The 23,419-nt window shown below is 30.1% G+C and overlaps 1 protein-coding gene across 4 annotated transcripts; it reads right to left on the bottom strand.

The window, feature by feature from the left end:
• Positions 1-360: 360 nt before the first annotated feature.
• On the bottom strand, positions 361-22,482 carry LOC129945708 (uncharacterized). Of its 4 annotated transcripts, none has more exons than XM_056055572.1 (7): positions 22,297-22,482; positions 15,693-16,579; positions 15,441-15,589; positions 15,282-15,372; positions 14,754-14,840; positions 10,366-10,946; positions 361-1,808 (listed from the first exon to the last, which is right to left on the bottom strand). In XM_056055572.1, the coding sequence occupies exons 2-6, from the start codon at positions 16,503-16,505 to the stop codon at positions 10,830-10,832; spliced, it is 1,257 nt and encodes a 418-aa protein (XP_055911547.1). In that variant the 5' UTR covers positions 16,506-16,579; positions 22,297-22,482; the 3' UTR covers positions 361-1,808; positions 10,366-10,829. The 4 variants fall into 4 exon arrangements, with proteins under 4 accessions (XP_055911547.1, XP_055911546.1, XP_055911548.1 ...); XM_056055571.1 differs by having other exon boundaries at positions 22,257-22,482; XM_056055573.1 differs by lacking the exon at positions 10,366-10,946 and having other exon boundaries at positions 22,257-22,482.
• Positions 22,483-23,419: the final 937 nt, after the last annotated feature.

The raw sequence follows: 23,419 nt of genomic DNA on the forward strand, positions 1-23,419 counted from the left end.
TACCTGAAATGTCTAATATGAACCTAAAAATTAACATTTTTAATGTAAATTGGAGTTTATCTGTTCTCGTTGGCCAACATTAGAATATGATCCAATCAGAAGCAAAGTGACATTAGTCAAAATTTAATTTGTTTGTATTATTAATATTACGTTCAAAACATGTTTGTTTTTAGAATCAATGCTTTAATATATGTTCAAAAGATCACTTTGATTCTGAGGGGACGAAATATGACTTTTGAAATGAAGCGAACATCCATGAAGTGACCCTTTCAAAAACCACAATATTGAATCAAAAACACCGACTGATTCGATACATTTGGCAGACAAATAAACTATACGAAAAAATGAAACACAAAAGTATAAAATTTGATCACATACATTAATTTTTTTGTTTGTTTGTTGTTGTTTTGCTTTCATAGTTAATTTGAAATTTTTTTTTATTAAATTCAATAAATAACAAAAATATAATTTAAAAATAATAATAAAAATAAAATAAGTGATAAAATCGTGATATATCCACACAAAGTATTTTCTTTTGTTGTTTTAATTAAAACTATAAATATTGTTAACAGAAAAATGTTTATCAAAAAAGAAAAAATACAAAATAAAGAAGAAGGGAAACAACGATATAATAGTTTAATCGGAAGGTTGAATATAAAAATTTGGTGATTGATGATTTGATAAAGTTTTGTCTCCGACTTTTTTCTATTTTTGTTTTGTTGATTCTTTTCAAAGTTCAAGGTTTAAAGTTCATTCATATTTTTGTTTCTTCTGTTATTACTTCTATGTTATCTCTCTTATGGATTCACAATAATAATTCTTTTTTGTTTATATCTTGACAATATTTATGTTTTTTAGTTATTCAGTTTTCATTCAGTTTTATAATAATAGTTTAATATGAGTAGTTATAGTTTTATTTTTTTTATAATTCTTTTGCATTCGTCTAGTACATTAAAACAAAATAATTATAAATAATATTTAAACAAAAAAAAATAATAATATAAAAATCGGTTTCTCAATGCGGTTAAGTCTTAAATAAAAAAATTTAAAAAAGAAAACTTAAAAATTAAAGAAGAAAATTTAACGATTAAAAATAAACAAAAGTTCTGAGTGAACTATTTTTCTGCTTGTTTTGTTTTCTTTTTTCTGTTTCACATAAATAGGGTTAAGTTTAACATTTTGTTGTTGTTGTAACGTGTTGATTTTTCTTTTCTTTCTCTATTAACTAACGTCTAAAAATATTTTGTTTTTAATTTTCAGTATTTTTGTTTGTTTTTTTATTTCAATAAACTATAACATTTACATTATATATAATTTCTTTTATATAGTTTTTTAATTATTTTGTATTTTTTTCTTCTTTTGTTTAATTTAATAAATGTAATAAAATTAACGATTTTTTTTTTATTTAACAAATTTTGACAATAAACAATATTTATAAAATTAAATTACATAGTGAATAAATGTTTTAAATTGCTACACATCATCATCAATATTTATAATAAATTGTAATCATATCAATTAATAAATTTTTGTTTTTGTTTATGTTCATGGTCTAACAATCAAGAGTGTCTCATAATTTGGTTGAAAATTCTTTTTTTTTTTGTTTAGTTTGTTTGTTTGTTTTTGTATTTATATAATAGAAGTGAAGTAAAGTGAAGAAGGAAAACAAAAGTTTTGTATATTAATTGTTTAGAGAAATTATAATTAATAATTCTTATTTTTCATTTGCTTAATTTACTAATTACTCTAATTAGCGCTCCATTTTCTTCTTTAAGGCGTTGATTTTCCGTTTTGAAAACTTCCAATTGCTGTGTGGAAAAGAAAGAAAATAAAAACAACACAAAATTGTTAGTTGGAATAAGTTAAAAAATTAAATTTGTTAAAAAAAAACACTGGGATAAGGAAAACAAAGTCATATTTCATTATTTTTTCAAATTTCAAATGCATAACTGAAAAGTGCACTAGGAATGCAATTTAACATTGGTTTCGCTCTAGTGACACTATAATAAAAACCACATATATATAAAACTGTAAACAAAAAATAAATATATATTTTTGCAAAACCGAGCATGGATTAGTGAAGAACATAGTTTTTTTATTTCTTATATAAAAATATAAAACAAAATACAACATCAAAAGTGTAAGGCTTAAGAATTAGGCAGATCAACATTGATCCATAGGTGTGCTATTAGAAAGCATTTATATAACGGTAAATTAAAATTCTCAGCGATTGCAATGAAAAGCATTTATTTTATAAGGTATATTGATACATTTCAAAGAAACGTTTCTGACAATCCAAATTTGTTGTGTTATTTGTGTGCACATTTGAATGTTTTAAATTGATTTTTGAGACAGGTATCGTAGTATGAAATAATTCAAGTAAAATTTATAGAGACGGTTTAAAACAATAAAATGTCAAGGCAAGAGCTTGGTATGATTTTTAAGAATTTAGGAAAGAATTCAGTTTCAAAATTCTGTCTGTCTTTTTGTTTTGCTACATTCTGTGGTGGTTTTTGAATGTTTTATATTTTTATAATTAAAATACTTTTTGTTGCAGTTTATTTCTTAGAATTAAAAACCAGAGCTCTGTTGCTAAAAAAAGCAGAACGAACACGATCGCTCTTCAAAATCGAAAGTACTTCTTTAATTACGATATTTGAAATTCTTCAATTATGAGTTTATTTTTTGATGTACATATATAAAGAAAATCGTTTGCTCAACGTTTTTTAGATTGTTTGACTTCGCAGGAACTGTAAACTGTTATTTTCAGTATTAGCTAAGGTTTTTTCATGGAAATAATTAATTTGTTTTATTTTGTTTTGGGAGGATGATTAATTTTTCGTAGAAATTTACTTGAATTCAAAACTTGTTAATGGATATGACAACCTTATATTTTTAATTATTTACTTTTTATATATGAAAATTCAATTTTTATTTTACTGCTTTAGACTTTGTTGTTAAAAGACTACTTTTAACTGAGAACTGCACCAAGAACAGAATATGAATCGGAAGTCTAGACCAGACAAGACAATCCGGGAAGGGTGGATCTCTCTTATACAGATAAGTTGTATAAGTAAAGATTTTATCAAAGATTTGATATTAATTTAACGATATTCACCAGGAAGCGGTTTGCTGTTAAAAACGACTTAAATCTTTGTAATACTTCATAAGATCTTTTCTTTGAATAAGAGATCACCACTTTGATATTAAAATGCCTTTAAATTCGTGGAGGCTTCCAATTTTTTTTAAGATCTTACAAAATTTACTGCCATGCAAGGGCTCTTGCTCTTTCCTTCAAGAGTAATTCTTGCCATGAAAAAGTGCTTTCTCAAATTAGCCGTTCGGATTCGGCCTGAAATTGTAGGTCCCTTCCATTCCTGACAACAGTTCTCTCACACAGGAATGGTTGCGAGTTGTAAGTCACTAGGACCTAGTTCACAACGGACTGTTGCGCCACCCAATTTATTTTATTTATTTATGTAATTTTAGATTAAGCAAAGACGCTTTTTTTTATATGTTCTAAGGGAAATAAAACCTTTTATGATACCTTCATCGATTCCTTCAATTCAAAAACTTGCTGCAAACTTCCGATTCCTAGCAGAAGAAAGCTATCAAAGATCAATTCACAGGAATAAAAAATGTGATTTGAATGCGTTTAAAAAATGGAACAAACCGAAATACAGAACATCCATTTGCAGGTTCGAAAATCTAATTCACAATAACGAATTGTGGAACCCCCCCCCCACACTTTTGAAAAGCATATTCACGATAAGTGAAAGTGGGCATCAAACACAATTTTTAACAATATTAATGTCCCAAAAACAGCAAAAGTGACACTTTCGTTAAATTAATGTCTAATGGAAAATCATAATAAACATTTCATATATTTAACTTTCTCGAGCACGAAATTAAAAAGAGATTTTGTGAGTTAGGTTAGGTTAGGTTATAGTGGCTGTCCAATATGGAAACGGACACACTTAGGCCGGTTTAATGGCCCATTGTGATACCACATGAATCTTGAGGCTTCCTCCTAAGCTCAATGGAACCATCTTGAGTCCCTTACGAAACGTGAGAGGCTGATTATACCGATATGATTTAGATCGTTAAAGAAGAATTCTCCTAGGTAATTATTGTGATTTTGAGCTAGAGCAGGGCATGTGCAGAGAAGATGAAGAACCGTTTCTTCCTCTTCCTCGTCCATACAGCTTCTGCAAGTCATTTGATAATACGCCTAGTCTCGTGGCGTGCTTTCCTATTAGACAGTGTCCGGTTATGACACCTATTATCGAGCTAATATGCGATCTGCTTAGAGAGAGCAAGCACCTTGAACGTTTTAAGTCTACTGTTGGCCAGATGTTTTTTGTGACTTGACACGTGGTGATGTTGTTCCACCTAGTTCCTGCCCTCCTCACAGCGTCTTGCATTAGCAGCAGTTTACAAGTAGCGATTGGTATGCCAGTTCTTGCCAAACGTGGTAGGATGGGCTGTACTGTACCGTTCCTGGCGAGTTCATCTGCCTGTTACCTGGAATGTCTCTATGGCCCGGCACCCAGCAAAGGTGAATATTAAACTGTTGCGCCATCTCCATTAGAGATGATCGACAGTTATGGACTCTTATAGAGTTTGTAGAGGCAGAGTCCAGAAGCGGCCTGGCTATCAGAGAAAATACGGATATCAGATGTTGATATCACGTTTTCTTTGAGCCAAGACAAGACTTCTTTTTTTGCCAAAAGTTCCGCCTAGAACACGCTACAATGATTGGGAAGGCGGAATGAGACACTTAATTTCAGTCGTTCAGAGTACAAACCTCCACCAACTCCTTCTTTTGTTTTTGACCCATCTGTGTAAAAATAATTTGTAAGTGCTTCACTTAAATTTCTTCCAAACTCTTTTGACTCCTTTGAGATCGAAATATCTTAAAAAGGTTCACGCAAACGGTGTCTTCTAGCATCAGCAGCTCCAAATTTCATATATACTTTCATATATCCAAGGAGTTGACCAAATTAAATAGTAAGATAATATCTTGCTGGACTTTTGCACCACGGAAAGTCTTGATTTCGCTGGAGCTATGATGGTGTTATGGAGCACTCAATTGGCCCTATCGTTAATCTACAGGGGAATTTATTTTCCATCAGAATATTTTTTTTACTCCAAATATTTTCAGGTGTCATAAATCTCCACGGAAATTGAAATTTGATGCAATTTGCCACCAATAGTGTGGAGGAAAACTTTTGAATATTGAATATTACGATAAATATTTTATTTTAGCTAACCCCCAGTTTACATTATACTGAAAAAACGAAACTCTTTTATCGATAAATATTGTCCCTTTCCGCTGAATAATTTGTTGAAATTTGCATAATTAATGGGAAGTAAGAAAATTCAAGGACGCAATAACCACTCTTTTAAATACTGTCAAATTATCATTTATTTTCATAAATCGTGTTAAATGAAATGGTAATGACTTGAAATGGCACAAATAATAGGATTTTTCAGGAAAATAAGATCAGAGATGTTGGGCTTTGTTGAAAAGTGAGTAAGTGATTTTTTTCTTGTACTTTCAACACTTGATACAAAAATTCAGAAAATGTTACTGCTGAGCTCAATTCATATATCTGAAAAGCCTGAGATCTTATTTTCCTGAAAATGCCGTACATAACAAGCAAACCTGACTAAAGGAAAAAGAGGAATAAAATAACTCTTAAAATAATCAACATTTTGAATAACATTAGACACAAAAAATAAGCTAGGTGAATACTTATAATAAAACGCATGCAAACAACTTTAACAGAACTTAATTTATCTTATTATAATTTATTTCTAAGAGTGTGTCAAATTTTGAATAAAACTGATTTGCAATAACTCTATAAATATGTGAAAATGTAAAATGCAATGACAAAATCTTCTGACGTCCATAGAATGATTTGATAAAAATAATTTAAAAACAAAATATTTATTTCAAACTTTTTAAAGCACTTTATCAGGTAAGGTAAATTAGGTAAGGAAGTGCACTTCAAAATGTTGATCTTAATATTTATACATTTATGTAATTTATGTATGTTTAAAAGCAATTACGGGATAGGATGTGCAGATGCGGTGGCGGCGGCAGTGGTGGCGAAGGCGCTGTTCATGATGCAAATACTAATGTCACTTGATAGTAAATTTGTATATTAATTTGAGCATCGAAAAGGCACGTGCCATTATTTACTGACAACTATAAAACATACTGTGTTGTATTTTTAGTCAAATCACACCCCAGCAGACATTGCACACATTTTATAATAATATTGTTTTTCTTGTATTGAATAAAATGTATATATTATGTAAATATATTTACATGTTACAATGATGTCCCCATTTAAATTGTTAAATTGTTGTTTGAACTTTTAAGCGCATAATAATCTCAAAACCCCAAAAAAACGAAGTTGCATACGTCCAGGGGTAATTATTGCCCCTATTTGAGAACTCCAATCTGTAGAAGGTGAGATTATTGATTCTAAAGATGCTAACAGATGGCGTTACTCTTTTTTTTCGACACCTAGTTATTCATTTCTAACGAGGCAGAAGAACTTTCCGATCTTATAAAATTCGGAGGGATATTGCTTCGAGGCATTCTTCTGAATAGCTGCGGCTAGCCGTCAGGAATTTTTTTCCGACCGCGTTTAAAACACCAACTTGAAGTGCAACCAAGTGCATTTTTTGAATACTTCTGACATAAATTTACGAATTTGACAAACAGTTTTTGTTTTCGAGGAATTTTTTTAGACTTTGTACGTAACTACATTGTGTCAGCATAAATTAAATTTAGATGTGTTTTTCCAGATAATTTGAAGCTCTTAGTGTTCAAAATCATAAAAATTTCTCAGCAATAGTATTCAAAAATCTTAAAACAAGACAAAAAAAAGGTTGAGAAACTAAGTTGTAGTTTGAACTTTAACACCTAGAAAAATCCGAGTTGCATACTTTCAGGTGCAAACATTAGATTTATCAGATTATTTCATTTTGCACGGGAAGAAGTTACTAAATCTTAGAAAACCAACAGATGGAGTTATTCTTCATATTTTGGTACTTATTCAGCCCTATCGAGGTAACCGTCGGAGCGGAACTTTCTCCGCAACGCATCCTTTTTCGGATATTGAATTCCGGTTTGAGTTAGGTCATCGCAAGAAATTTTACAGACATGAGACGACGCAATGCGATGGTTATAAATTTCAGACAGAGTTGTGCAAATTAACCGATATATCGAAAATGCTATATATTTTGTAAAATAATGACTATAAGCGTTTTAAACCATGAAAAATTGGTGGCAGAACGTAATTTATTGCTTTTTAAAAGAATTTTTTTCAATTATAATGCGCTAGCATTTTTAAGGCAACGATTTTTAACTCAAAACTATTGAATAAAGTCCCTTCCCTATTTCAAACATATAAATTGAAAAAAAAAACTGTTGAAACATAAGTTTTATTGGACGCTGAATCCAATGAGCTAAGGGCGCAAAATAAGAAAATAGGAGAACATTACGAAATGAACGCAATAAACTTATCTTCTAATCTAATTCGTATCTTCTAATAATTCTATGATTCTCTTCCAGATTCAAGAAAAACTTTTTCCTGAATAAAAATGCGTTTGCTTTTGTTTTGGAGCAGATTCAACATAAATGCAAAACAAATCATTGGTCTGATTGTGTCACTCTGGAACATAAATAAGCAGCTTGCCTCAGATTTTTTTGCCGCGGGAAACTACCAACATGGTGTTGAAAAAGATTTTCAATGTTTAGTTGGCCAGTCGACTTTTTCCAGTATTTTAAAGGAAACATTAGATATAATGGAAGAGACCTTGGAATGTCAACTGTCCAAATCATATTTTTTTGGAGTGATTGATTGTTGGATGGTACACACGTTCAAATCATTGCACCAGTAGAAAACAAACATTTTTTTTTCAATCGCAAAGAACATTTTAGGCACAACGTTATGATTGTAAGATGTTAGTTTTGCCTATAAAGTAATAAAGGGTGGTTTTTTTGAGGTTAGGATTTTCATGCATTAGTATTTGACAGATCACGCGGGATTTCAGACATGGTGTCAAAGAGAAAGATGCTCAGTATGCTTTGACATTTCAAGAACTGAAGCCGAACGATCTGTCACAACGTCGAATTTTCAGTGAATAGGCCCTAGAAAAGTTGGCAGAAAATCCGCTTTTTTATCGACAAATTTTGTTCAGCGATGAGGCTCATTTCTGGTTGAATGGTTACGTAAATAAGCAAAATTGCCGCATTTGGAGTGAAGAGCAACCAGAAGCCGTTCAAGAACTGCCCATGCATCCCGAAAAATGCACTGTTTGGTGTGGTTTGTACGCTGGTGGAATCATTGGACCGTATTTTTTCAAAGATGCTGTTGGACGTAACGTTACGGTGAATGGCGATCGCTATCGTTCAATGCTAACAAACTTTTTGTTGCCAAAAATGGAAGAACTGAACTTGGTTGACATGTGGTTTCAACAAGATGGCGCTACATGCCACACAGCTCGCGATTCTATGGCCATTTTGAGGGAAAACTTCGGAGAACAATTCATCTCAAGGAATGGACCGGTAAGTTGGCCACCAAGATCATGCGATTTGACACCTTTAGACTATTTTTTGTGGGACTACGTCAAGTCTAAAGTCTACACAAATAAGCCAGCAACTGTTCCAGCTTTGAAAGACAACATTTCCGAAGAAATTCGGGCTATTCCGGCCGAAATGCTCGAAAAAGTTACCCAAAATTGGACTTTCCGAATGGACCACCTAAGACGCAGCCGCGGTCAACATTTAAATGAAATTATCTTCAAAAAGTAAATGTCATGGACCAATCTCACGTTTCAAATAAAGAATCGATGAGATTTTGCAAATTTTATGCGTTTTTTTAAAAAAAAGTTCTCAAGCTCTTAAAAAATCACCGTTTACTTTAAAATTATTTTTATTTTAGATTTGCGACTACAAAATGAGAATAGGAGCCTTTAATGCTTACTACTAGGGAGCAAACCACAACTCTCATGTTTGGGCTTTGAGTCCTGAACGACGGTATTTCGAAAGAAATCATTTAAGTAAATATTTTTTTTACAACAATTTGTTTCTTTTTGTAGGTGATTCAGGAAATTCGTTGGAGCCCTGGCTTATGACACCATTCAGGACTCCTACACCGCAAAGCGCAGAGAGGCGTTTTAATATATGTCACAGAAGAGCTCATAACATAGTTGAACGTGCAATAGGATTATTGAAAAGCAGATTTCGTTGCTTGTTAGGTGCAAGACAGTTGCACTATGCCACTTTGAAATCTGCACAAATCGTTAACGTTTGTTTTGCCTTACACAACATAGTTTACATTTTGATTCAAGTTATGAAATTTTCAAGCATGAAAATTTAAACAATACGGAAGAGGAAATTCATGAAATTCAGACTTATTTGCTTCTTGTATAGTTTTGAGCTATGTCTGGATATTCGCTCAGCAGATTTACCATTCCATCATATTGCTGAGCGCTTGTTTTTTCGTTTTGCCTAAAAAAAACAGTCCATTATTAATAACAAAAGATAACAAAAATAAAGAAACATTTTAATTAACTATTTTTGAAAATAAGAAAACACTTTCCGCAACAAGAACTTGTCGGAGGACTTCGGAAAATTATCTGTCAAGAAGAATAAAACCAAACAAGTACTTCATCGCAAAGCATCGCATACAAATTGCACGATTAGAAGGAAATCGGAGAGAATTCCACTCCGAGGGTTACCTTGATAGGGCCGATTATTTCCATATTGGCGATGCTATACAAAGCGGTTGTGCCACTTTGTAGTGAGAATATGACCACTTATTTTTTACTTCAAAATCGACGAAAGATTTGTGTTGAATTTATATTTTTCCTCAGAGACTTTGTATAGAAATGAGTGGTGTCTAAAGATTTAAATTCTTTTGTTTTCTCTATTTTTAAGAACATATCCAAAATATCAAAATGAGACAAAAAGGTATAAATTGAAAATCTGAGAATTCCAATGTTTTTGCTTTTATTTTTATATAAACTCACCATTTCTCGGACATTTAAAAAATACAAATTTCTTCAAAGACATATAAGTTGAATAAAGATAAATTTCATGCTTTCTGGATAAAAAAAAAACTAAATTCAAACAACATTAGATAACAATTATCACTCAAGGGACATGTTTTTCTTTTAATTTTGAAATTTGAGTAAAAAAAAAATTTAATAAAACTTCACAATACTTAACATGAGAAGAACAATTTTACAGACAAAAAAAAATACATAATATTATTATATTATCAATCATAAAATTATACAAGAACAAAAAAAAAACAACAATAATAGATTTTGTCATCATACCGGAAAATGCGTGACCATGATTAAAAGCCCCGTTTCATAAAAGGTGACACATGATATGACGGTAATTTTCTTTTTCTATATTTATTTTAAGATAATCGAAGTAGAGATTTTTGCCACATCCACAGCAAAACCACAAAGTTATTTAATCTTTTATCTTTTTTGTTATTTTTATATTATTTTGTTTTTTTTTTCAAAATTTCTAATAAATTTTTCTATTGTAGCAGGAAACTGTCGCACTAGCAAAACACGATCTTGAGCGCTGATTTGGTTTTATTTTTTCGATGTGGTATATATTTTTAACTTTATGAATATATAGACGTAAGTATTTTATATTGAATTTTTTGTTTAAGCATAAAGTTAAAATATATTATATAATTATTTTTTTTTTATTTTGTTTTACGTGAATATTGCATTTAATATAATTAAATTTTGGTTTCTTTTTATTTTTTGATTTAATTTTCATTTTAATTCTTTTTTTGAAGTTGACTTTGTGCTGATGTCGTTAATTTTGATACGACACGAGTTAGAGCGCGATTTTCGGCGCGTAAACGCTCATTCTCAGTCTTTAACTTCTGTAATAGCTGTATAAAACGAATGAATAGAGGAGAATTTTTATGTTAATTTTCTAGTTTTTCAAAGTTTTTCTTTTTTAATTATCGTTTTTGTACAAATTTGTTTTTAGTTAAGTATATATAATTTTTTTTAATCAAGTATCTTTTTTAAAGTAAAAGTTTTGGTAATTAGTTTTGTGTAGTGGATGTTTTAATTTCAAGAAAAAAAAACATAACTGATGCGTGATAAATGAAAATTAAATTAAAACAAAATATGTAGGACTTATGTAACGACAATACTTTGATGGACACAACAAATTTGACACACTTTTTTTTTAAGCTTTGGGGCTCAACGATTGGGTATTGGACGATCAGTACACAATATATCAAGTTGGATAAAAGCTCTAATTAAAGCATAGGACACAGCTGGTATGAATGAGATGATGTTTTATTAAAGATATTTTAATACTTTGTATTTTTATACATAAAGATACTTAAAAAATAGCTTTTACTATCGCTTGTCAATAAAAGAGACGGTAGATTAGCTATGCATGTATAACAGTCATATTTATAAGCGTAACGTCCCATAGATGAAGCGAAAACGAAACAAAGTTGTTTATAAAGATTTTGTATAATTGAACAAATGCATTTAAACAAAACACGTTTAGAAGTTATATAGACTTTTTTAAACATGGATTCCCACAACGTTGAATGAATCCTTTATGAACGCTCATATTATGTATTGGACCGTTTATATGCGTTTTTTCAAATTTTAATAAATACGACTGTAAGCATGATTATTAATTATTAGTATATTCTGGCAAGTGTTTTTAAAAGCACATTAGTTGATTTCGTTCCTTAGATTTGAATAAGCAAAAAGTTATCCCAGAATACAATTAATAACTTTTTGCCTGTGATACACTATGCATATGATGCATCTACTGTAGTCTTCAAAATTGCTTCAAAAGATTCAACTAGAAAGCCTCAGTTGGATTATTAGTTATTTTGACGAAAACTTCGTTTTTAAAAAATTACATATTCAACAATTTTAATTTCAGCCAAAATTTCAAAGTAGAATTGTTACATTTTTGTTTCTTAAATACAAATTTTTCTTTTCTCAAAAAAAAAAAAATAACCTAAGTTGAAATAAGGAAAATGTGTTCTTGTGGTGCGTTGATGAGAATGATTGGTGATGATGACTTTTTTGTTTAATTTTCACAAAAAAAAACTTTTGTTAGTGTAACAATAATATTATTTAAACAACATAAAATGAAACATCATAATTGCAGTATTTGGAAAAAGGGGAACTAAAAAAACACGAGGAACAAAATAATAAATGCTTTACACATAACATTAAACAAAATGTGTGCACAAATACTGGTTGATATTTATGTAATAGAAGAAAAAACAAAATAATGCTATTACAGAGTTTTGTAGTTATGAGAAACATTCCATATGAAACAATAAACTTTTATTTTTAATTTTCTATTATGCAATCATTTTGTAATAATCTTGTTTCGATGTTTTTGAACATTACACCTTCGACCTTAAGAGATTAGGCCATCATAGAATTTTCAAAAAATAGTTTTTTTTTCTTCAAAATGTAAAGCTGAATATAAGGCTGGGAGAAACCTATAGTGTTCGGTTTTTGAATTTTGAGTATCAAAGGTTTTGCAAATTTGTTCCTGATTTAATACCAGTCAAAACTTCCAATGTGTCAATACTTTATTTTTAAGTTAGCCGAACTCATAACTCAGAATTAGGGGTCAGTTATAGCTATCATTGAAACTGATCCGCGAAAGTTTTTGAATCGATATTTGGCTATTCGGCTTCGATTAGAAATGAAAATTATATACTTATATTATACAAAGAATTTTGTTTGAGAAAAAAAGTGCAATTGCGCATTAATATTTCTCTAAAAATTTATTTTTCTATTTTCCGAACGGAAATTCATTTTCCTGAACAGATGATACTTTTATTTTCAAAAGTGAATCGAATCGTTCCACTGATTTATGTTCCAATTTTACACAATTCCAATGACAGATTTTTGTCAGTGAACATTTTTCGGTGGATTTCAATCAAGAAATTTTGTTCAATGACAGAAACTTTTAATGAAAGCTATAAACGACCTGTCAAGAAAATATCAATGTTTGTTTTAATGAAAACCAATCATAGCTTTAACTGGCGCCTTAGGCTCTTATTACAAGAAGCGAACGACTGAAAGTGAATGTTTTAGAATTCACTTGTTTCGTGAATAACATTTCAATATTTACATCAAAAGCCAACTTTCTTGGAGAAAGAGATGTTAAGACATTTGAACGGTGAAATTTACCCATCTTACTTCTGCTCTTGATTGGATTTCAAAAACGTTTGCTATAAGTCGAACGTTCTATTTGAACGGGCTTTAATGAACATCTTATAGGGCTACTACGACATATTTGGAACCCAGCCCAGTAAGGAGTGGTTATGCCGGCGGCGTTTGCCTTTGGAGTAAAACCAAGGACCTGGTCTTTCGGGCTAAAGGTCTTGCGGCAGGGTGACTTCCTGACCACATAAGGAAGTACCAGTTTTGAATCACCAACAAGCTTTGAAAAAGAACGGATAATATGTTGGCAACCTACGCCAATCCTTAAGTGAGTAAAAGATCAAAATTAAAGGTGAAATTACACACCACTAAAACAGGTGACTCAAAAAAATATTAAATTGTTTCTAGTAGAAAGCTTTGCAAATGGGCGAAAGAAAAACTGGTGGCTGTTTTTGGATAATTCTTTTGCAAATCTTTTCTTAACTTCTTAACGGAGCAGTCAGTTAGCACCAAAAGCTGGCACAAAAACCCGCAACACTTGGAAAAAAATTTAAAAAGTATTTTCAAAAATATTTGTGCGTATTCAGTTGAAGTTGAATTTTGAAGGATGTAAGAATTTTGGAATAGCATATTTCATTAGTAACTTCCAATTACAAATGATATCGAAATTTGTTTGTGCTTTGAAGTTATTAAATAATCACAACAAAATCACAGTATCTTTATGATTTAAAAATTACTGTAAGTCTGACCATGCGTTGGCCTTTAAAAAAGGATATAACGTTTTAAAATAAGTACATTCAAACACTTATTGTAATATTTAATTATTTTTATAACTGAAATGTATAATAAAAGCTTGTTTCTGTAATCCTGATTTATTTTGTAGTTATTTCTGAATAAATCAACAAAAACATAATATGGTTTTGACTCTAGAGTGGCCTAAGTCCTTAATTTTGTTTGGTGAATCAAAGATTTTTGTAACAGTTTACAAAGAACAATGTGTATACTGTATATGGATGAACATTTATGAAAGCTGTTAGGGAATTTTCAAAAATGTTTTGTCGTTTGAACTTTTAATTTGAAAACATCGAAAAAAGCGTAAAACCTCAAAAAAACTTGTGGCCTCTTAATTTTAAAAAAAAAAACTATTTAAAAAGATTGCATTAACAGAAAATTCGTTCTTGTTTCTAGTTGTGCTCTTAAACTTACAAAAACAATCCAAAAATGAATAAAGCTGTTGTTTTTCGTATGTATGTTTTTTTTTTAATTTTTCATGTGGAAAAGCAAAGTTTTTGTAAGATATAAAGTTAAATATTGTTGTTGGTGTTAGGTGGTTTTTTGGCACGTAATTAAATTAAAAAAAGTTGCGGAGCAAAAAAGAGTAGTTTAGTGTTTTTCAAAAAGAGTAATTAAATTAAATTTAAAAAAAAAATAAACTCATTTCATTTTCTATGCGGAATTGCAGCAAACAAACATTTTGATTAAAGTTTCTTTTGTTTTTTGATTTGTTTTGGTTTTGTTTTTGTATAATTTACCTTCAACTCTTCTTCCATTTCAGAAAGTTTACGTTCCATTGCTCTTCTTTCACGTTTTTCAATCTCTGAGAGTGAATTTTTAGTAGTCTGGAAGAACAGATATTTTTTGTTTTGTTTGTTTGTTTTTTTCTTTCTTTTGATATCTTTTTTGGTTTTGCTTTTGCGATACAAAAAGGCCTTACTTTTTATAACATTTAAAAATATAAATTATTTAGGAATAGTGCCGTTTTTATTAAGTATTATATAATGATTATTATTTAACTTTGCTATATACAGTGTGTTTAACGCGTAGGAATATATAAGTGATTTATTTTTGATTTTTTATTTAGTTTTTATTTAATAATGCAAATGTTAAAAATTGCTTTGGCTATAATTATTATGAGAAGTTGAGAAGAGTTTTTTTTGAGGTGTATATAAAGGTGATTTTTTTAAAATTTTTGTTTCAATATTTAATTGTTTTTTCTTGGGTGAGGGTTTTGTTTTGCTTTTTATGGTAAGGAATTGAAAAGAAATCAAAAGGATACTTACTGCGTTGGTAAAACGTTCAACTGTTGCACGGGCTTGGATGATCTCATCGTCCTTTTTCTTTAGTTGTTGTTTTAGTTTGTCATTTTCTAACCTGAAACACACAAAATTTAAAAATCAATATAATTTGGAGATAAGAAATTTTTAAAAAACAAATTATACTTAGCAGCTTCCCAAAGAGCTTTATAGTCGATAAGTTCACCGTTTTCCGTTTTATCCTTAGAACTACTCTTAGTATCACTTATATCTGTGTCCGTTGCCACGCTAACTGTACTACCAAGTCTAGAGCGCGATGATCTTTCGTTACCACTCTGAAATTGTATAAAAAAGATAAAATCACAAAAAATATTCAAAAAAATGATTTATGAATGTTAAAAAGTCAAAATAAAGAAAAAGTGCAAATTCCCATCTTACTTCATAGCCTTCACTTTTTTCTGAAGACGCACTCAAAGATCTCTGAGCAATACTCCTCGATCGAGAACGATTGCGACTTTTACGTTCTTGTTCCCTCAACGAATTGCTTCTTGGTACAACAGAAGCCGCCGAGACTCCATTTGTTGATGACGAATTTATATGTGAACTTGATGGATATGAATTCAAACTGGTATTCGAGGACGATTTGAGCATATTCGAAGATCGTGATGATGGAGTACTACTGTATGAAGAACTACTCGGAGAGTTCTTCGATTTGGGGGGACTTTGATAGGTTCTTCCACCTGGCATGGACAAACTAAGACCGGCTGTGGTGACACCATTATCATAACTCGAATATGGGCTTATATAACGTTCAGAATTATAAGGATTTGATGAGTATCTCGACTCATAACCTCCACCGCTACTACTAGACAATGATTTTGAAGAGGGATTACTGTAGTTGCTTGAATAGGATGATTTATTTCCTGAATTCTGTCTCGAAAGTCCTCCTTGAGTGTTGTTCGAATAGTAGCTGCCATTATTACGATTTGATGATGAAGAATTACTGTAGAGATTGTCTCGAGAACTGTAGATATTTGCATAGGGCGACTGATAGGCACTCGATGAATTTTGATAATATCCTGTGCTTAGAGGTCGTGAGGATGAAGAATAAGTTGATGATGGTATTCCAACAGAGGTTCCATTATAGGAGTAGAGAGAACCTGTAGAGCCAGATGGAACACGCGAACTCGACAAAGATCGCCGATGTGACGTTACCGGCTGTGTTGTACGTGACCGCGAACGAAAAGACATTTTGTCTTTCTTTTTATATTTTTCAATTTATTTCCTTAGATTTTTCAAACCAGTATTCAGTTTTCAAAAAAATCCTGTGCAAATTTGTAATACATAAATAAAATGATTCTACTTTTGACAAGTTGCGGCTGATTTTGTGAAACATTTTTGAGACTGAGAGATAAATGTCTTTCGTTTTTCAAATGACTTCAAGTCACACCAAAAGTCTTCATTATGGTTTAAAGATTCCAAAAAGAACTCGAAATAATTTCAACAAAGAAAACATCTATTACATTTCCAGGAAATGAATAAGAGCCAAATGTAAATCATATCATTTTTAAAAATGGAATCCATTTCAAACTCATCTATCTAACGATTCTAACATATGTAGACACTCAAAAACGGTGGCGTCCATCGTTTGTTCGTCTCAAGCTTCATGTACTACAATATTTTGTTGATTATTTTTAGAAAATTCCATTCAAAACTAGCACCAGTTGTAGCAGAGTCCAGCATTTGAAACTGAAACATTTTCACTCACTCTAGAAAATGTATAAATAATTACATGCTAAATTTATTATTCTTCCTAGTTTACTTTTGGAAACACAGAGATGACTAGTCTCACTTTTTTTTTTCGATTTTGATTTTCAAAAATGTGCATTCACCTCAAAACTACGCAGCAGCACACATTTGATTGCATTTAAAGAGAGAAAATTATTTTGAGTGTGGTTGCTGGTGGGTCATTATTTATTTTCGGGTTTTCAAGATATGATAGAGAGGCGTCATCTTGAGTTTATTGACGTTGGTTAATAAATGGGGTGACCATTTAGCATTCAATAAAGCATTTTCGAACAAAGGTAAGATGTGAGCGTTGTTGTGAAAAGTTATAAATTCAGTATACAAGGCAAGAATGCAACTGATTGCTTTAAACTTATTTTACGAAAATCATATGTGAACTTATTAAAATCAGATAAAAATGACAGTTGGGCCCAATTTTATTGAAAATCAAAAGTAAGAACTTTTTTCAAATGTCAGAAACTAGATTTTAAAATTAACGACAAAATGGCAAGGATTTTGATGTATTATTGGAACCAATTTGAAGGACTGTTCTCATAAGGCCATTTATTAAGTTTAATTAATTTGTTTTAATTGTTATTATTTTTTGTATACATAAATATGAAAGGAAAGTCTATCTGCAATTTAGATTTTTCCGAAAATACTCGTATTAAGTAAATTTTATTGAAATTTATTTAGATATAATCTTTTTTCTAATCCAATTTATTTGCTTGGATATTTAATTTTAAAAGTTGCCATCAACACAATAACACCCACGACTCAAGATTCAAACAAAACGAATAAATTCACAATAAAAATCTTTTAGTAGGTAAAAGATTGAGTAGTGTAAACAGATGGCCTTTCCCCCAAGAAATGGCAATGAGAATTTTGTTTTTGTTTATATTTTTTTTTTATTCCGGGGATGATGTACATACGTCAATGGATTGTGAACAACAGCAAACATAATATTTTAAAACACTATTTAATATCAATCAAATGATTATTATTATGGAAGTACATTGTTAAAGTTGTTGCAACATTGTTTTTTATTGCTTTGTTCTGACAGTAATAACATTCAGAGACAAGTGCATGTACAAATAGCCATATATGTACATTATGTGCAAAACAACAAAAATATATGTAGTTTGAAAAACAAGATGATTGCCAATCAACTTGAATAAGCAATGAGAAGTAAAGTCGTGAAGGGTGACAGTGATCCAAATTAGCTGATTCCTTAAGTCATTGTGATTCAAGTCTTTTATTTTATATCTTTTATAAACCGGATGATCACATCAAATTTAATAAACATAAATGTCTATCATTTTGATCAAAAGTATCAAAGTTGATGTATGAGGAATTTAAAATATTTTGCAGGAAATCGGGAAGTGTCAAAAAATTTGACATTAGGTCACCTTTTTTGGATACTAATGATATTTTCTATTGGCGGATTAGAAATTAATTTGACATAACTTTTGTTAGATTATTTTTAGCATTGAGTTGGTGTTCATTTTTGTGGGGGAATTTATAAGACATTTATATGACATTCTTCAAAAACTGCTTCCATATTTGAGGCAGAATTATTTCATAAAATTATTTTAACATATTTTCACAATCGAACAATCAACGAACAAAACATATGTACATATGTCAATCTGACAGATACAAATTGAATTTATGTCGCATTCACAAAGCTAGTGGCTACGTAGTCAAGGGATTCTGATTAGCTTAATCTAACTACAAAAGTAGTTCCCCTCCGACGTAGTGTAAAAATGTCGACTACAAAGTTAGTGCACACTGGTTTTGACGTTTCACAATCAGCTGCTCGGTAAGGACACAAGGATTCAAAATGAAATGAATCTTTCGGTATTTAAATTCAAATATAAATCAATCGTGTTATATCTTCTATATGGTTTTATTGAATTTAAAAAGAAAAAAAAACTATCTAAAGTTCTGAAAAAAAATGTTTCTTATTTTATATACATATTTGTATTTGTCATTAATATGACAGTTCCGGTTGACTAGCTTGTTGAATTTTGACTACGTAGTTACTAGCTTTGTGAATGCACCCAATGATTTGATCTTACGAGTAGTTCAACAATTTTTTTTGTAGCTAAAGATAAATCAACCCAAAATAATGCAACAAGGTGAAAAAGTGACATTTTGACAGATGAAAATTAAATTAAATACTTTTACTAATAATGTGTTGGATAGAAATGAAGATTAAATTGATTAATTTTACTTATAAAAAAGTGTAAGAAAATACGACAGAAGGCTGCTATCTAAAAAAAATTCGACGCAAGGATTTTTCAAATTGGAAAATTTGGTTTTCAATACTAAAAACAGATCTCACAAGCGTTTTAAAACAAATGTTTGTCATTGTATTGGCGTTCTTTATAGTTTTGTCGAAGCTTTAAAACTGCCTTATAAAAAGATTTCTTCTTAGACCAGAAATTTGACAGATGGAAATGAAAAATAAATTGAATAATTTACCAACATACATATGTTTAAAGGTGTCAAAAAAAAATTACATTAGTTCAGCCAATCAAAACAGATTCGTTTATTCTGGTGTTCTTTTCCTTGCCGGTGGCACAAGTTTCGTTGAAGCTGTCAAATTTGTTTTATTGGATGCACTTTTAAAGAAGTAAATGAACTTTGCTATAAACTAATTTTTAATACTGTTTCTATATTTGAGGGAAAATTATTTTGTAAATTGTTTTTAACACATTTTTCACAATTAAATGAATCGTAAATTGACAGATAAAATTTGTATCATGCTGATCTGACATTAGATATAAAAATTTGATTTAGAATAATTTATTTATTTCAATAGAATGCGACAAGAGGGGGGAACAATGTTTTAACATATTGAAATTTAAAGTAAATTGGGTAATCTTAACAATAAAAAAGTTCACAAGTGTTAGAAAATATGACGGTAGTCATAGTAGCAATGGTGATTGTTGATTTATTTTACCAATGGAAAACTCGACATGTATCAGAAAGTGTTACAATAGGTGGGAATAATTAGTTTTGTTTCTATTATCAGAAGAAGAAAGTATCAACAAAATTTGGATGTTTTCTTTACTTAACGCGGACATACACTCCTCGTCAACTGAATACGCACAAACATTTTTTAATATACTTTATCCATTTTTTCCAAACAATGATGGTTTTTATGCCATCTGTTGATGCTAAGTATTCCCTTAAGAAGTTAAGCAGATAATTCCGAAATTAACGATTTTAGTGTTTTCAGTAAAATTTAATTCTTGATTTCAAATTTTAAGAAAAATGGGTAGATCTACGTGTCTTAACAGTGTTGAAAAAGCTAAAATCGATTTACTTATACACCAATCCCTAACTGGACGTCCAATAGCTGATAAGTTGGCCGAAGTTTTAATGTAGTTTATTCTTACTTAAAAAATAAAGATGCATACATGAAGGGGGTAAGAAAACAAACAACAACAACAGCAGCTGAGAGACGAAGAATTTTAAAATGTGCATCAAATTCTTCTGATTCTGTGGCAAAAATAAAACAAAAAATTGACGTAAACGCAAGTTGCTCAACAGTTTTAAGAGTAATCAACAACTCAAGCCATCTTAAACGAATGAAACTTAAAAAAAAACACCACTTGACGAGAGACGGAAAATGTTGCGATTAGATTTTTTAAGACTTCACATGAGTTGGAAAAAAGAATGGTATCACGTGGTTTTTTTTTCAGATGAAAAAAGATTTAATTTCGATGGCCCTGATGGGTTCAATTCCTATTTTCACGACTTAAGAAAAGAAAAAAGATTTTTAAAGCGCCAGCATAGTCGTGAAGGAGATGTTATGGAGGAGCTCGAGGTTGTAACATCAAAAATGACAGATGCTGGGTGTAAAGTAATTTTGGAAAGAAATGTTCCTAAATTTTCTAACATCTTTGGACCCATAAACTGGACCTACCAACATGATAATCCGCCTATTCACTCAACGCGCATTATAAAAACATCAGCTACTTTGTAAAGTTACACGTTGGAAGTGGTTGAAGGAAAAACTCACGGTTGTTTTTGGATAAAACTTTGAATTCTGTTATTTATTAACTACGAAAATTTTTACCATCAATAGATGGCATAATAACAATCACTGTTTGGAAAAAATGGATAGAATATATTCAAAAATGTTTGTGCGTATTCAGTTGACGAGGAGTGTATTATCAAATAATACGAGTAATTTGTTATTGATACCCTAATTTTTATGCGTAGGCTTTTTAATTATTATTTAAAACCAAAGCACGTACAAATATTTTGAGGAAAGTATTTTCGACATCAATAGCCACTAAAATTTGGTGCTTTTCAATTTCTAAGCACTATCGAAAATGTATCCTGTTGAAAATTTAGGATTTTGACGTTTCATTTCCAATTTTTTAACTTGGAATATTCACAAAAAATATAACAAAAAATATAAACAAAAACCTTTGCGTATCTGACTTTGAAAAATCATGATCAATTAAATTAAAATGTTAAAAGTTAGGCAAAAATAAAAGTCTGGTAAACTTTGTTTTTCTTAATTTTTTTCTAGCACTTGCAGTAAATTAACTGTGTGTAAAAAATGTTGACTTAAATCTTTGCCAAGAAGAAGAAGAAATAAACCAAAACATAAACAAAGAATTGTAAACAAAAGAAAATATTTAAAAGTTAACGCTTGGTTAATACCTTCCTCACAAGATAAATCTTAAATGCCTATAAAATTCAAATTTTATTAAACGTAGGCGTCAGATGGGAGCTTAGTTCATTCACAGAAATAAAATCAAAATATAAAAAAAAAGAAGAAACCAACAAACACTTTAATTTCAAATTAATAAGAATCTCCAAATGATGACAGATGGTGTTATTAATTTTTTTTTTTAAATTTTATAAAAGAAAAACAATTCCACTTCAAAAACTTTGTCAAAAGTAAAATCTTGATGTTAATATAAAAGTTTTTAAATAAGTTAAGTTCAACTGGAAATTAAGTTGCACAGACTTCACTTGACTATAGAAATGAAATTACATCACTGTTTGTATTTTATAAAAAAAATACGTGTATCTTCTATAAATCATCTAGAACCGATACATCTTTTAACAAAAGTCCAACAACTATCTCTGTGAGTCAGTAGCTCATTCAATTTTATATAAATTAGAAGAAAAAATATAAAATTTGACACAGAAATAAAAATTTAAAAAAAGAAGAAAACTTGTAACTACCAAATATGGAATTCAATTATTTATTGATCGTTAAACCAACCAACTAATATAATAATAATAATTTATAGTTTAAGGAGACAGAGCAACAAGAATAAAAATGAATTAAAAATAAATGCACGATTTTTAATCGATTATTCCTTCTTAAAAAGGCAATAGACTTGATGGCACCGAAACTAACGAAGCCCACTTCTGTTTTGAGAGAAAAACACAATTGACTTGGACGCGATCGTACCGCTTTTGATGAACTGAACTGAATTTTATTTATATTTTTATACACCTCATGGGATGATGAGGGAGAGGGTGTTCCTATCTTTGGTTTATTTTTGAGACTAAATGCGGCTATCGCCTCTACCCTCGCAAATGAGAGAAATACTCAGTTTAAAAAATTCTAAAACTAAGAGAAATTTCATATTTTTGCAGGTTAAAAATGATTCTCTTTAATGTTCTCTTTAAAAAATTCAAAAATTTATTTAAACTATTTCTTTTTTGTTTAGTTATTTTAATTTTGTAATTATTTTCTATTTTTTCCTTGTAATAAGTTATGTTTGAACTTTCAAGACTGCTGAGGGATAACCTTAGAATATTTTTTGAAAAAAGTGAAAGGCATAGGTACCTATTAAAAAGCTTCCCAAGAGAAGAACCAAGAATCATTTATTTTTAAATAAAATTTTAGTACGTAATTTTATGTCGTATTTTTAAGAAAAAACATACAAATAAAAATAAAATTTGCCATAAATAATGGTTTAGTTAAAAAATATTACTCATTTGTTTTATTTACATTGCAATATAGGAAATGTTATGTTTAGTTTGAATTTGGGAACATTTCTTTTTTTTTTGAAAAATAAACAGAGAAAAAGTATATACCACATGTTTTTGAAGTCAGGTATACTACGGCGAGTATTCTTTAAATGGGGGCGTTTTATTAGGAAATACGCGTGTATTTTTGAAAAAAAAAAAAAATGATTGTCTACTTTAGAGGAACATCTATGTCGCCGGCCGAAGAGCATTAGAAGCATTCCATTGGCGTTTTGCCTAGTTTGAAAAAAGAAAAGAATTCAAGTGAACCGATGCGATGAGCGGATTGTAATCTGTCAGGGTAATGAAGCTGCCAATTATAATTGGATTTTGGTGTCGTCTGTTAAATGTTTTAAGATTTTTATAGC

This window comes from Eupeodes corollae, chromosome 2, assembly GCF_945859685.1.
Source record: "Eupeodes corollae chromosome 2, idEupCoro1.1, whole genome shotgun sequence".
NCBI lineage: Eukaryota > Metazoa > Arthropoda > Insecta > Diptera > Syrphidae > Eupeodes > Eupeodes corollae.